The sequence below is a fragment of the Cucumis melo genome, chromosome 1, assembly GCF_025177605.1.
Source record: "Cucumis melo cultivar AY chromosome 1, USDA_Cmelo_AY_1.0, whole genome shotgun sequence".
NCBI lineage: Eukaryota > Viridiplantae > Streptophyta > Magnoliopsida > Cucurbitales > Cucurbitaceae > Cucumis > Cucumis melo.
The window spans coordinates 27102878-27119517 of record NC_066857.1 but is presented as its reverse complement, the minus strand read 5'-3'; the positions used below and the strand labels follow the sequence as shown (position 1 = coordinate 27119517).

The 16640-nt window shown below is 35.8% G+C and overlaps 1 protein-coding gene across 1 annotated transcript; it reads right to left on the bottom strand.

The window, feature by feature from the left end:
* Positions 1-416: 416 nt before the first annotated feature.
* On the bottom strand, positions 417-15701 carry LOC103497620 (uncharacterized). Its single transcript, XM_008459861.3, has 14 exons — positions 15279-15701; positions 12305-12414; positions 11813-11875; positions 11471-11663; positions 10611-10715; positions 10400-10530; positions 9768-10314; positions 9518-9583; positions 9230-9306; positions 6042-6323; positions 3192-3525; positions 2926-3078; positions 1164-1703; positions 417-951 (listed from the first exon to the last, which is right to left on the bottom strand). The coding sequence occupies exons 1-14, from the start codon at positions 15549-15551 to the stop codon at positions 763-765; spliced, it is 3063 nt and encodes a 1020-aa protein (XP_008458083.1). The 5' UTR covers positions 15552-15701; the 3' UTR covers positions 417-762.
* Positions 15702-16640: the final 939 nt, after the last annotated feature.

Below are 16640 nucleotides of genomic sequence, written 5' to 3'. Positions count from 1 at the left end.
TTTCAAGCTCAACAATTGAATTCCTTAGGTTTGGAAAAACCATTTTCTTAGTTCATGCATCATTGTCAACATATTGTTTTTCATGCACAAACAACTTTGGGTTTAAGAGCTTTTGATGCTGAAATATTGGATTTTCAATGATTTGTCAACAGAGAAATCAGAAATATGCCTCAACAAAAGTCCAAAACCCAATATTAGATGGAATAACCATATGTAAGTCAAAGTGAATTTGACTCGATGACATTGGCATCGCTTCTATCTTTAAAGGTCAGAGATTCAATTCCTCACTCACACTTATTATAAGAAAATAGAACACTAAGTGAGAAGCTAAAAACACCCTTGTCCATCCTATTAGGGTCTGCAACCACTGAGCAAATTATCATACAAAACCTCAAATTCAGTTTTGGAGTAGAAAATGATAATAATAATAACAAACTTTTGCTTTTTAAAAAATAAGAATCCAACTTCCTCTAAACACTCTACAAAGATGGTGTTTTTGAGAATACAACTAGTAGAATAGGAATTGGGGGAGCTAAATTTCTAATGCTGATCTGTACATTATATTCAATCTTGCGAAATTTCTGAGAAATCCAATTTTCTTCGCTAATATAATTTTACATGAATATAAAGCAAATAATGCATTGTATGTAATGGTAATCAATAGAGGAACCTTAACTAATTAAATAAACCACTATATAAACAGAACTATTCATCTCCTTTCATCCAGAATATTCTACTCACAAATTATGGTGAGATGAAGGATCAAGGTTTTCTCAATGCAGAGGCTGCTCCCATAACGACTGCCAGAACAATGCCGAGGCCAGCGCCGAGGGAGGCACCAACTGCTGCAGATGTTAGAGAATTTTCCTTGGCTTTTGCATCTCGAGTTGCATCCATGGACATTCCACGTTCGTATTCCAATTCCATGAAAAGCCTCTCTCTAGCCAGCTCCTTCAGTTTCAAAAAAAAAAAAAAAAAAAAAAAGGGAAACCATTGGTGAGATGAATTTCAGAATCAGACCATATGAACCAAAAAAGAGATCATTACAGAGAGACCAGAACTAGAACCATATGCGGGAAATTTTCTGGGGAACTGATAACGGAAGCAGAAAAAAGGAGATGATCGTGTTAAAGCCACAGATTCTTTGAGTTAGATGTTTAAACCTGAAATGATGTCTCCTCATGGCTACGAAGCACACGATGAATAAGCTGACAGAGAGAGTTGACACCCTCCACTGGTAGAACAGTCTCCTTCCTCTGAAAAGGCCTCCTAACTAGATTGATAGGAGCAAGAAAAAGCTTTTGAGCAGCCATTTTCACATCCGAGTCTCCAATAATTGCACTGGTCGACAAGGAAGCAGTAGCAGCACCAGGAATAAAAACATAAGGACTCGAATTGATTATTCCAGTAGTGGATGGAGATGCTTGATAAGCTTGCAAAACGGCTTCAATTACTGCTTTCTGTTGATGCGCACTTACAGAAAACTTGTTTGTTATGGCAAGTACCCAAGGAATACCAAGAGATTTAGCCTCATCTAAAAGTAGAGATAGCGCCGGCTTTGGCTGTGATCCATTTGATTGCATGCATAAAGGTACTTTATGCGACAGATTATGAACAAGAACTAGCAAATCTGTTTTCCGACTGAGGTCACGAATCCCCATCCATAATTCATCCCTGAAATTCGATGCTTCTTTCTTAAGTTCCTACAACATAATGATAAGGTAAGAGCAAAAACTCCATATATAAATAGAAGAAACATATGCCTGTACACAAAAGGAGTAAAATCTCTGACAATCAGAATAGAACCACCTCTAATATACAGTACATCACATTCCTTCCTAGCTACATGGATATCCATTAAACAGAAAAAACATGTCAAAGCAAGTTCAAATACAAACCTACTTCATATGTTTCAGAACACTAAATTTTGCTTCGCAGTATAAGCTGATAAGCTGCATCGAAAGAAACAGTATATTTTATTTTTAAAAACACAAGATCATCTTTCGGCAATGGATGATATTTTATCAAAAGCCTGGACAAAGATTGTAAAGTGCAATGGCCAACCAGTACTCAATCCTGAAGCATTAAAATAGAAAAATATTCAAAATTTTCCTTAATACAGAAACCCATAAAAAGGCCTCAGAAAATAAACTTTATGTCACACCAAAACCAGTCGTGCAAATTCAAAAATTTCTTGAAATAGAAACTCTCGGATTTCTCAGCTCATCATTTACATTTGAAGTTCCAGTGTTGACAGAGATAATAAAGGAACGTACATCGCTAATTTTTACAACATAATTTAATATTGAACACAATATACATTTTTTGTCCCAGAAGTTTAGATTACGTTGCATTTTTGGTTTTTGAGTTTTCAAACTCAACATTTTAACCCCTAGGATTGGGATGTTCTCGCTTTTTCTCCCTACCGGCAGAAGAATAGGTTTAGGACAGAAGTTGAACAAGGAAGAAATGAGAGAGAAGACAATTAATATTTATTTTATAGTTTTTGTGCCACATCAGTCCAAAAATATTTTTCTTTTAAATGTTTGGCCAACCCTACATAACAAGAAATTACCAGAATGACCGAAAATGTTAATGGTATGGACCAAAAAATATTTTATTGGGGACAACTTCGAATTTGATAACTTGGGAACAAAAACACTACCAAATCCAAACTTCAAGGATCAAAAGTGTAACTTTTGCTTTAATATTAAAGGTAAGCCTAGTGAAGGAAAGACTATATATTACTTCAGAGCTTTCATTTGCGCATTTAAAACCATAAAAGGAATGTAGAAAAAGAACTCATTGACTGCTATGCTTATAAGTCTGCTAACAACAATACAAAATAGGGAGGAAAAGAAAAAGTGAAACCCATACATAGTAAAGGCAGAGCATTGAAGGATTTTGAACGAGTTAAAGTCAAACCTGCAGATTCACTCCTGGCGAGTCACAATAGCAAATCCCACCTGAAATTGCTTCTTCGGCACCCATTGCAGGAAGCAGATCCTCAATACGTGGAATGGGGGTCATCCTATCCTGACTAACTATTGCCTTGAAGAGTGAAGTTTTGCCCGAACCCTGGACATTCAATGAGTTATATTCATCACACGAGAGGAGAGGGAATTTGTGTTTGTGCGTGTGTGTGTCGTGCTGGCGGCGGATGGGTTGGTGGGTGGTGGGGTTGAGCATACCTCGAGGCCAAGTAGCCGCACCCTACGAGTTCTCACATGCACCTCTTTCATGATTGTTGCAAAATCACTGGTACAGAATATGAAAAAGTCACCCAAGCCTTCGGGGCGGATGAATTTCTCTATATTAAAGGGTAATCTATGTTCAGTGCTAGAATCATCAACGGATGAATTAGTCACTGGGAACAGAAGACTTGCTGAATCAGCCACTGCCTGATGGTTTGGTGGTCGTTTCAGAGGTGTTCCGACCACAACTCGCATTGTTTGAAGTTCAGGGGCTCCCTGACTTGACGAGATGGTTGGAACTGGGGGAAATGACTCCACCCTTGTAGAACACCTGAGTAAATGCTGAGTAAGACCTTCAATATTTTAATTGTCCATTCAATATGTATTGACTACTGCTAACTTCGATACAATACTTAAGAAGCTAAGAACTTGTTTGGAAAACTTTTTTCAAAATAGTTCATTTTGGTGTTTGTTCAAAAAATGTTTGATGTTTTAATATATTTGATAGGAAGACTTGTAAGAACTAACGTTATTCTGCATATTTGAAATATTGCTCACAAATCTATACTTTTGGAAGGAAGAAGAACTTTATCAGTACAACAATAATAATCATAAATAAAAAAAATACTAATGAGAACACATTCAAACAAGAGGGAAACACAACTTAAAAGGTTAAGGCAACAATAGATAAATATTTGTTTTTTGAAAATTATGCTTTCTTTTACAACTCTATCATCTTCTTATCATGGTTTTCAGTTTCACCTTTCTTATCATCTTCTTATCATCTTCTTATCATGGTTTTCATCTTTTCAATCTGAACACTTTGAATTCTTATCCATATTTCAAAGACAAACAAATTTTCTTATAAAAATTATTTTAAATGACACTGCTGAAAACAAATTTAGCAAAATATAACAGTTGTCACAGATAGACCACGACAAATTATTATTTGGGTCAGGTAGATACAGGTAGTAGTCTATCGTGACCTATCGATGGAGACTAATCCCCCCCCCCCCCCCCCGACTTATCGCTTTTTGAAATAATTTGCTTGTTGTGTTCCTACACCTACTCCAGTTCAAAAAATAAAACTTAGATATTTAAAAAAAAAAACTTAAATCTTCTAACTAGTAGTAATTTCATTTAATCATAAACACACAATTTTTGTTGCTTAAAATTTTAAATACACGTACACATATGGGTTAAAAAAACTAAATTCTATTTTTACGTTTTATGTTTATGTTTATCTACAAATATTTTTTAAATTTTAGGCTCACTTACCAACTATTTCGTTATTTGTGTTTAGTTTGAAAATATTAAGACATATAAACATCATTCTCATATATAATATTTTTTGCTTTGTTATTTACTCTACCAGTATTTTAAAATTACATTCAAGTCGTACAAGCTTAATTCTTGGTTACTAAAATTATGACTAATACAAATCTAAACTTTCAATTTTAACTTTAATAAGTATCTTATGGATGTCTAATCGATATATAAACTTTCAAATTAGCATCTAAAAATCTAAATATAAAAAATACTTCAAAATTAGTCATTATATAAGACAAAAAAATTATTTTTGTTCCTAATTAAACCTTAAAATTTCAATTTTATAACCAACAGAAATATTATCTTTTTCAGAAAAAATGTTTTGTACTATAAAATAGATGCACAATAGAGATGTCGTGATCTCTATAAATTGTTTAAAGATGACAAATTAAGACGTTAATGAGAAAAAGTTTAACCTCATAAAGTTGTGCCCCTAACATGAAATTTAAGATCTGCCACTGTTCATGTATGAGTTAGTTTTAATTGTTTTGACAATATTATATGATTTGAATATTATATAGATACATCCAAACTTATATTTATATGAACTTGTGTCCTGTCTTACATAAAATTATGGCTCCACCACTGGATTAATTATTTGCTTTCTGGCTGCTGTTTATCTATGACTTGTTGGAAGAAGTTGTTTCCTATACTTCATTTCTAGTGGGTGTAGATAATTCCTTCAAGCCTCAATCATATTTGATTTGGTCCACTGCGGTAAAAGAATTGTTTACTGTTGGTAAGAAACCAAAGGATCATTTAAGACAAATCTCTCATGTCGCTGGAGTGATCTGAAGTTGCAAGGCTTTTTGTTCTCTCTCGGTGTTCCTCCGGGTGCAAGAGAGTTGTTTGATTTTATGTGCTTTTATTTTCTTTTATTAGTTTTATTTTTGCTCTTCTTCCTATGCATATTTTGTACTCTGTATTTCTGTACTTATTTCAATTTCATTATAATCTCTTTTCCTTCTAAATAATCAATGAGGTCCTTCCCCTAATATGCCTCTCATTTAACCACAAAGCATATTCAACGAATGCTCATAATGAGGTGAGCCCAAACTAGCACTTCCACCACCTTCTCCTTTGGAAAAAGATGTCCAATTTCAACCTCACCAATGCAACCATCCATTATTGAAGGTTAACTTTTAAGGCTCTTCTACTAGACTTTTCTTCTATCACAACTCCTTTCTCATCACTATTCTGACCGAAGGCAAACGTCTGGCATTCAACTTTTACTCCTCTATCCTCCTTATTCTCATCAAGAGAGAGTGTTTTAGGCTGAATAACCTTTTATCATTCAATTGCGTTAATTAGAGTGATTTGTGAGTTCTGTGTTTCTTTTCTTTCCCTGAGATTACTTTGTTGTAGATTTTCACACATCAATCAGTAACATGTGCTTCCCTTTTTGTGTATGTATGTGTGTGTACACGTGTGTATGTGCCTAGTTGTTCATGTGAATCAGGAGATAACTGGAAATAAATTAAAAAGATTTTAAAAAGATTAGAAGCCATAAAGCCTTACCAGTTACCATTTACTTGAGCATGTACAAGAGTACAAAGATGCAACCCAAATCCAGTAATATCAACTTTTAAAGGGTCACAATTTTTCTGACCGGGTAGACCACTCCATCCAAGAGGAACAACAGAAGTTGCGGTTCGAATAACTGGAGACTCCACTATTTGTGCAAGCTTGACAGTACCTGCAACGGCAAGTCCAAGCCACTGCTGAAGATGTGGAAATTGTTGCATTTGTTCCACTCCCATGATGGATGAGGCATCATCTTTCATACATAATTCATAGATTCTGCACAAAGACCAGTTTTTTACAATGTATGTCATTGAAAACGCCACATTGATTGTGTCAGAAGTCAATATAAACAATGGAAAGAATAGAAAGAAAAAGAAATACTACATAACACATTCTACTGTTCTAGCACATTCCTATGTTTTACAGAGGAAGATCTAGTCCAAAATCAGAAACACTGCTTGGTGTCAAGAAGTTGTGAAAATAATCAGTTAAGTGTTCCCTCACTGAATGCTTCAGGTGACCATCAAGATTGATGCACTTCTTTATCCTTTTTTTTTTTTTCAAGAAACAAAGAGAAAGATGTAGATTTGTATATAGCATAACTATGTGTAGATTAACTACTGGTCCTTGCTATTTTTAATTATCATTCAACATCCTTAAGTTTACTTGGTTGAAATGTCCCTTCTATTATATTCACCCATCCTCAAGACAATTTCTTCCCCCACCAAAACAAGAAAAATCAAAATGAGAACAGACTGAAGGGCTTCCCAACATCATTAACTAATCATCTCATCTTCAATTTGTTAGATTTGCTGATGACACTATAAACATACATACACATATATACATACATACATATATATACATACATATACATACACATGCATACATATATATACATACATACATACACATGCATATATACATATATATACATACACACACATATATACATACATACATACATATATAGCTCTAGGAGGAGGATTCTGTAAGACCCCCTATTGTTCACATGTATAAAAGGAAGGGCAAAAAGGTAAACATACAGGCCAGCAATGATAAGAGAATGAATTGAAAAAGAACGTGCAGAGTTGAGCCCACAGTGAGGAATGTTTTAGGGTCTATAAATAGCATCTTATTGGAATTGGATAGCTAGGTTTTATTTTTGTATCTTTTGGGTAGAAAAGGCTGTTGTAGCCTGGAGGATACCCTAGCTCGTAGAGAGGAGGATTGGTATGTTTTCTTGTTCTTCTGCTGTTTCTTTCCTTTATTATTAGCTTGTGACTGTTATCTTTTGGCATTATATATAATCACAGAGTACTGTCTCAGTTTCTGTCATTAAAGTAGAAAATATTAGATATTACTTGTTAGTACCCTAACAATTGGTATCAGAGCCACTGAAAACCAGGGTTTATCACACGTCTAATGGCTCAGCGACAGATGGAGGAAAGAGTAGAAGGAACAGAGAAGGAAATACTGGGATTGAAGGAGATGATGCTGGAAATGAAGAAAACCATGGATGTCGGCGGATGAGATGAGAGAAAGCCATAGTTATAAAAAAAGAGAGAAATCTCGGACATCCGACGGATCTGTCATGAAGTTAAAAGGCAAAATGGAAGAGATGGATGTCACGGCTGAGATGAACACAACCACAGTGGACAGAAGTAAGTATAAAAAGTTAGAAATGTCGATGTTCTTGGGAGAAAATCCAAAGTCCTGGGTGTACAGAGGAGAACATTTCTTTGAAATTAATAACTTACCCGAAGCTGAGAAGGTGAAGGTAGTAGTGGTAAGCTTTGGACAAGATGAGGTAGACTGGTACTGATGGAGCCATAATCGAAAGAAAGTTGAGTCATGGAAGGACTTGAAAGCCAGGACGTTCGAGTTTTTTTGTGATATGGGACAGAAGAGTTTGGGAGCACAACTCATTCGCATTCAACAGGATGGATCCTACAATGATTATGTCAAAAAGTTTGTGAACTACTTAGCCCCATTGCCCTATATGGCAGAGAGTGTCCTAAGAGACGCATTTGTGACAGGACTGGAACCGGCCCTCCAAGCATAAGTGATCAGCAGACATCTAGTTTCGGACATATTGATTTGGTCAGGGAGCTTGATCTCCTTTCCTTTCAAGTTTAGTCACTCTTTCACTGATAGGAAAGCAAACGATGTCATCTCGTTGTATCATTTTGGGGGAGTTTGACTTTAGGTGCTAGAGAAGGGATATGCGCGTCTGGATCCCTATCCTTTGAAGAGCTTCTCCTGAAACTCCTTTTGTTATTTGTTGGAACCTTCTCTCGTTGGTGAGTCTGCCTTTTCTGCTCTTTAGAGGATTAAGATTTCTATGAAAGTGAGATCCTCTACTTAGTCAGTTCTACGTGGACGTGTGAACACTTCAGATTGGCATTTGAAGACTGCCTTCATTAGTGGGCCCGTTTTGTTCTAATATTTGTTGAAAGGTGAAGGAAACATGTATCACATCCTTTGGAGAAGAAACAACGAAGTGTTCAGAGGGTTGGATAAGGAGCCTAGTGATACTTGGACCCTTGCTATGTTTCATGTTTCCATTAGGCTTTGCACTATTTTACTTGATTGAACCCCTTTTCTTTAGTGGAGTTCCCTTTTCGGAACTTGATTGTTTTGTATGCCCTAGTATTTTTCCTTTTTTTCCCTCAATGGAAGTCGTTGCCTTTATAAAATAAAATAAAATAATTTGATGAAATTTATACATGCAAGAGAGTGAGAGATTCCAGAAGTTTAACAAAATTCTGTTATTAGCCAAATAATGCAAATCATTATGAAAGCTCACAATAAAAGCACCCAAAGCACGGAAATGAATTAGCCTTACTTTACACGCCTTAGATTTGTATTTTATTTTCACAGGAAATGTTTGTATGATTCCACATTAAAAATATAATAAAATAACTCAATTAAAACAGTTGTCTTTTTTGGATAAGAATCAAAATAGTAATCTAGACCAATAATTTCACTAAGATCAGTTTATCGAAGTTAATATCTTTTTTTTTACAGGAAACAATAATTTATATCAAAATGAGTTTAGCTAAGTGGTAATTGGTATGACACTCTACCCTAAAGGTTAAAAGTTCTATCCCCACCCTCTAGTTGTGTTACACAAAAATACCTAACAAGAACTATGCTTCAAATAAAGAGTGATTGACTACCTCTGGAATCGAGACCTATATGATTTCATCGAGTGTGATTGAAACCGTTCCCGTAGTTCTGCAATCACTGAACTTACCTGAAAATACCTTTGCCAGAATAAAGCAAACAACATGAGAGATTCTAAAACAGAACCAAGAATATCTTCGAATAGTTTCTCAAACTAACTGCTATTACAGGAAAAAAGATCTTTCTTTTCTAAAGAAACAAAATTTAAAATAAATAACCAATAATCTATAGAAGTTTTGATATGAAATCAAATCAGATGGCTAAGCATAAGAAACTCATACCGAAGTCAGCTTTGAATATTCTGATCCAGAAAGTGACTCAACCGTAGAATTCCCCAACAGATAAAGCTACAATATATAAGAATAATTGTGTTTCAATTTACAGCACTTTTTATGAAGAAAACTTCAAATATAGAAATAGAAGAAAAGAGAACACAGGAACACCCAAAAAACAATAATAAATAAATAAATTCAAAAGAAGAAAGCAAAGAAAAAGTAAATAAAAAATTTTGTACAAATGAAGAAAGCATACTTGTCCAAAAGGAACATATGAAGGTAAATAAGGCACTCGACGCCAGTCCCTACCGACCCCATTCTTTTTAGCAGCTTTTACATTTGCAGGTGGACAACTATCAGAATCAGAAATTGGCTTCAGAGATATACCATCCACACCCTCCTCAATTTCAAGAGATTGAGGTTCAACTACATCATCTTCAAGTAAGGCCGTTGAAACAGAATATGAAGCTGAAAATGTCCCAACAGTAGCCTTTTGTTTTTCTCTGTACTTGTTAACATGCCTTCTAACACTCTCCAAAGGAACAAGCTTCGAAATTCTCCAGAAGGAAGTCTGTACAGGGCCCAGACCTAAAACCAACTGCTCCCCATCCTTCTCTTTTGCCTTCTCGGCCCCTTCCTCCCGTTTGTTTGTCAGTAGATTAGTGCCTCGAGTCTCAGGTGATGCATTAAGAGGCTGCGCATTATAATGGTGGAAATATGCAGGAGACAATAAACGTGGGACCAAATCTTCTGGAATGCAGTAACTCTTAAAATGATGCTGCCACCCTTTCTTATTGACGTAACTGGGGGGACGTTGAGGTGATAAAAATTTAAAAATAATTTCTTTAAAAGATAAAAGGAAACTAATAATCATATATGAAGACATACTCTCTCAAGGCTGCATTTCCAACTGGAGGCTGGGAAAAAGTAATACATTTCACTTGAAACTTTTCACTCTCCTTTAGAGAAGAAGAGGCTGCAATACCTCTCAGAATGGCAAGAGTAGCTAAAACTGCTACCTAAGAAGGACATCAACAAGAGTTAACATTGCAGTTTACAACATGAAATCAACTGCTAACTAAATAAGAACCGGGCTTACAGCTCCACCAAGTGAGTGTCCACATAGCACAAGTTTCTGTTTCTTCTTCTGGGCAAGCCTGTATAACTCCAAAGCAGGTATTCCATTGGCACGAGCCAAGAAACCCTAAGGATTCATATAACATGCAGGATAAGGTATTTTGGAAACATTTTTGGAGAGGGGAAATCCAAAAAAGATTATTTAAGAAATTATTTTCACTTTGTTTATAGGCAGAATCAGAACCAGCCAGTGACCAGAACTTTAAAAATATTTAATTGTTTAATTTTAATTTACAATTAATTAAAATTTAAAAAAAAACTATAAATAATAAGGAATGTTGCAATGGCCTTCCTGTGCAGGAGAAGCGAAGAAGATCCTAACCAAATTTTCAATAGTTCTCCTTTTACATAACAGACTAGATTTATCAACCATGTTCAGGATAATATTTTGTTGCTCCAAATAATATCAAACTCTTTTTGCTCCAAGCAGTCTATTCAAAGGCAAAGCTAGAATTCTTTACAGCATTTTGCTCAAGACTACTCTTAAGAAAATTTAGTTAAAGAGAAGTTTAAGATCCTTCAAAGTTCAGCGATGGCTGAAATCTTCTTTGTTTTATAGCTTCCTCATAAGAGCCCTCTAACTAAGAGCTTATGCAATTACTCTCCTAATCAAATAAAAGTTGAACAGGTCAGTTGTTACGGCAAGTAATTTTGATGGACACATTTCCCCACTTAACATTTATTGATCATTTTTATCAATAAATTTGGTTTCTTATAAAAGAAGTCTAGATACAGTACGTATAAAATCCTACAGTTCCTAATTAAGTTCTACAAAAGTTGGTCAAAAAGAAGGGAAAACAACCCTCCAACTACATTAGTTACCCGATGGGCAGCAGGTTTGGACTTATTCTTCAGCTGCTTAGGCTTTGACTCAAGGGGATTCCATGAGTTCTCAAATTTTCCCTTCCGATTCTCATCTTCATCAGAATTCAAAATTTCACTTCTATCAACACCATCCACTACATCTTCATGGAATATAGCTCCTTGTAGTATATTCACATCAGCCATTACGTCCCTTACATTTTACAAAACAAAACGTCACAAAAAGAGATACAAGGAGGGAGAGAGAGCAAGAAATACAAAAAAGCTTCCACACACAAACGCAATGAGTTCTATAGCTGACTCAACTCAAGTAGCACGATAATCAACTACTTCCCAACTTACTTGTATTGCTTTGTTCCAATGAAGGAAGCAAACAACGTATCGCCAGCTTCTGCTAGTAAATACCTGAAAATAACAAAATAGATAAGTAGTCAAAGAAAAGTCTAGAGATTCAAACACCTAAAAGCCCACAAGATAAGAAGATGGATAATAAAAGGAGATCCCACAACCACATGTAACATGAAACTTAACATGAACTTCATTCATTTCCAGTTATTGGTGAACAGTCCGATTTAAAATAAGAGAAGTTCAGATGGGCTAAAGCTCACAGTAATCATAAGATTGCAGAAATCATTTTTCTCAAAAAATTTTAAAAAAAAATCCTTGTCGAAAACAATGGAGCGTAGAGAAACAAGCACAGTACAAATCCATATTGACAAGTGAAGTTCAAAGCAACCCATGAATATGAGTTTAGACTGTATGATACAAAGAATAAAGAATTATCAGGAGTAAATGTACACATTTCTGAAAAAAATTCAATAAATGAAAGAAAACCTGTGTGGAACATGATCTGAAGATGGCTGCACACGCTCCAGAGAAACAACTTGTCCTCCAAAGTCAGCCTTGAATTTATTCACAGCTCGAACTAACTCGCTTGCTGGTCTCTATAGTGTTTGCATTTCATGCAAGGATGATGTCCTCTTAGATAAGTTAACAAAAGGAAGAATATAGAGATTGGAAATAATTGGTGGCATACAGAAAAAATGAAACAGCAGCAAGAAAGCTACAAAAATTTACCAGAATGTAATCATCCAAACGTCTACACTTTTTAATCGAAGTCCAGCAGAGTCTAATGTCAAGTTGATAGTCATGAATCTATTGACATGCTAGCCCAAATCAATTACTAAACTAATTTTTGGCAAGAAAATTAGATGTTTCCTGAACAACTCACTGATGGCCACTAAGAATTTGGAAGGATATATAGACTGAGACAATAGTAAACAAGGACCTTGCAGCACAGTTCCACAAAACCCTTCCTTTGGCTTCTTTTTTTCTTCTTTCTTTTTTCTTTTCTTTCTTTTTTTTTTTCTTTTTTTTTTAAAAAAAGAGAATTTTCAGGAAAAAAAATGAAAGGAGACATAATAACCTCAAGTGATTGCCTTCAAGAGAAAAAGGAGAGGGAAACGAAAACCCCCTCAAGTGAGTAATTAACAAAGGAAACCAAAAATAGACAATAATAGTGAAATATATTGAAAAGATCTCCAGACCAACAAATCCTTTTAGTCCTTACAAACCCGGAAAAAAAAAACTGATAAATACATATCCCACCAATAGAGATCACAGAAACTTTAATCCAAATGCCAACAAAAAACCAGCAAGCAACCGAAAAATATAATCCCTGAATTGTTGAAGAAAACCCTATCTTTATGGGGGTTTTTTGGGGCTTGTCAATTTTTGTATGTCTTTGTATTCTTTCATTTTTTTTTCTCAATGATAGTAGATGTTTCTATTAAAAAAGAAATGTATGTTTAACTTCAGAGGAACAGCCCAAGTGTTAGTGAAATACCAGCATATTTTCGACATCAAATAGCCTGCAAACAAAGATATTCCAAGAACACGAAGTGCATCCCAGTGGAGAAAGACCTAACCAACATGTGAGAATAAATGAGGACTGAGACTTCTCAGAAATGACCCACAAACCATATAACAGGGTATGTAGCTACCCCTGACTCCTCTTGAAATCCTTCTCCTCATGATATCTCACCTAGAACTTATGCCTCTACATTTGCAACTCCCCCTGACCCAAAATACTTCAAATCCTACTATTGTTGTAAGTTCATCTGAGTTTGCACCTTTGCTCAATTCATCTTCTGTTCTCAACAAAATCCTATGATTACCAGTGGGAAAAATGGTATCTTTAAACCAAAAGTTCAGTACGTTACCCTGACAAGACCCAAGATTGCCTACACACAGTGTAAACAAAGAGTGCCACTTTATGCACTCTCTTAATGAAAGTGTAAACAAAGAGTGTCATTTTATGCACTCACAAAGCCAATATATTTGGCTATCCAAGGTTTTGCTGATGCAGATTGGGCATTTTACCTTGATGACAGAAAATCAACCTAGATTTTTTGTATACTTTGGAGGCAATTTGATTCAATGGGCTTCAAAGAAGCAAACAATAGCCATTGGTGTACTTGCCGCTGAAACGCCTCATCGTGGTGTATCCTCTCAAAGTGTTTTGCTAGCTACGGCCTTCAAGATCTCAATTTGAATTGGAGAGCTTTCATTTCTCCAGCCTAGTAGACCTTTTTGTCAAGTTTTTGCTTCTCATGTATTTTGTTCTTGTTTCTGTATTTCTAAACTCTTTCACCTCCTGTGTTTGCCTTTGATGGCCAAGGCTGAGTAGATTTTGTTTGGTCTATTTAGTTCTGCTATTAATTGGTTGTGGATATGATGATGGCGTTATGGGGTGTCAACCTAGTTGAATCCATCTATACTTTTATATTGCTCATTGTATTGCCCTCTTGTACCATGAGTTGTTGTCTCGTTATTTATATCTTTATTAATAAAAAGGCACGTATCCTTTTTGTTAGAATTAATAGACTTGTGTGACGAAAGCCCAAGGGTTCTTTTGTATTTTCTGTAACCCTAATTATTCTTTCTTTTTTCAATTAAGGCTCTAGTTGCCTATTAATCTTTCCCTCTTACATTATTTGTTGCATAAAAAAATAATAAGAAAAGTTCCATCATAGTTTTTCCCCTTGTACTAGGGTTTCCACATAACTCGTGTTATTTCTCTTTATCTCTTTCGATACTTTTCAAAAAAAAAAAGGAAAGAAAGAAAGAAGCAAGCAAGCAATTATTTCTCGATCTAGTATCCAAGTTTGGCTCATGTCTTGGTTGATCAGATTCGGCTACAGCCATTGTTTGTTGATTTGCACGTGCATCTATGTCAACCTCCTACTTTATGATGTGATAATCTCAATGTCGTTCACCTAAGTGCAAATTTCATTGGACATTCTCAAATTAAGCATGTGCAAATAAATATCTACATTGTTTGAGATCTTGCTTTGCAAAGGAAGGAGTTGATTCGTCATCTTCCAGCTACTGAACAAGTTGCAGACATCCTTACAAACCACTCCCTACTTCAAAACTTCTTCCTTTCAGAGACGAGCTCAATGTCTGTTCTTCTCAATACATTGGCTTGAGGGGGGCATTATGGGAGCTCATTAAGAAGTGGGTTTTGTATTTCAATCTGTTAGCTATTTTATTGTTACAACTGTACAATTTGTTTTACTCTTCTGATTTTCAGTTTGCCTATAAATATCGAGCCCTGTTCTTGATCACTAATATAGAAAAGATATTCATTTTGTGGTCATTCCCTATTGATATTCTCAAATCACCTTATTAGGCTCCTATCATACTCGGCCACTCCAAGCTAATCAAGTACATTTCCATGCTCCTAAACTTCCAGAATCATCAAAATACAAACAAATAAAAAAAAAAAATCCCAGATTGGTAATACCTTGTAAACGCATTCGGAAAGAACCATGCAACAGAGAATCTCCTGCAGGTCGACAACAGACTCAGCCTTAAGAGCAAGGCAGAGTTCGTGAAGTTGCTGCCTCCGGCGTTCGTATTCTTGGTGAATCTTCTTCCTCTGCTCCCTGTAGTTGGAATTCCAGAAGGGCCACCTCATTTTCCATTGAAGAGGGCCCCATGAGACCTTGAGAACCTTGTCGCGCTGATCTTTGATCCAAGACTCGACTCGGCTTTGTATGGACTGCATGCGGTCCATCCAAAAGCCCTAATCGGATCCACAGGGGAAGAAGAAGAAGTGAGCAATGTAGTATGAATGGAAGGTTTTGGTGAAATTTTGATGAGAAGAAGAAGATGAAGGGGACCAGGGAAGGGAAGGATGGAGTTGTCGTTTCTTTCTTGTTTAATTACAAATTTGGTCACTCTGCTCCCAAAGAATTTAGGGAAATTGCCAAAAATAGGTTAAAAAAAGAGATTTAAATGAATTTTGGGACAAGTTTTCAAAAGAAAGACTTTTAGGACAATTTGGGTGTGAATAGACAAAAATGCCCTTCCTTTCCTTTCCCTCTTCCACGTTGCTTTCCCTTCTCTGATTCGTTCTCTTTCGCGTATAGTTCCGTTTCCCTTCTCTTTTCTTTCGTGTAGAACACTTGAACCTACTCCGGCCATCGTCAGTTGTTCATCGTCACTTGCCCATCGTCGCTTGCCCATCGTCGTTTGCCCTTCGTCGCTTGCCCTTCGTCGCTTGCCCTTCGTCGGTCGTTGTCCAGTGCATTTCGTCGCTCCTATTCGGACCATTCAATCAACTTCGAGCGTCTTATTTAGGTGAGTTTCATGTATAACCGATTTTCAATTTATCTGCTGTAAGTAAATGTTTGTTAGGGTATTTGGTGCTATTTTCATCCGTAATTGTCTGGTTTTTGGAATTGGACTTATTTGCCGTAAATTAGTTTAGTCAAATTTTGGTTTTAGGTTCTTAGAAAGTTCAATGTTCAATGGCTAGTGAAAAATGAATTGAACTAGAGGATGAGGATTTAGTTGGATCAAATAGAGGAGGAGTAAGCAATAGGAATAGAAGGAATTAAGGTTTTTTTTTTTTATCTCGCATTTTTTTTTTATCTCGCACTTATCTCGCACGTATCTCGCACGTTCCAAACTTTCACTATTTATTTCAAAATCAACTTGGTACACCTCCTAATCCATTTAGAGCTATTCTTTGCATGTTTAGTAACTCTCTTAGGCCCTCATGCTTTATCTCGCACGTATCTCGCACGTATCTCGCACACATCTCGCACGTTCCGAACTTTCACTATTTATTTCAAAATCAACTTGGTACACCTCCTAATCC

Coding starts and splice junctions, on each gene's coding strand:
- LOC103497620 (XM_008459861.3), bottom strand. CDS start 15,551: ATGGACCGCATGCAGTCCATACAAAGCCGAGTCGAGTCTTGGATCAAA. Junction 10,716..11,470: donor CCAAACCTGCTGCCCATCGG/GTAACTAATGTA, acceptor ATGAATCCTTAG/GGTTTCTTGGCTCGTGCCAA. Junction 6,324..9,229: donor TATAGGTCTCGATTCCAGAG/GTAGTCAATCAC, acceptor GTCTTTGTGCAG/AATCTATGAATTATGTATGA.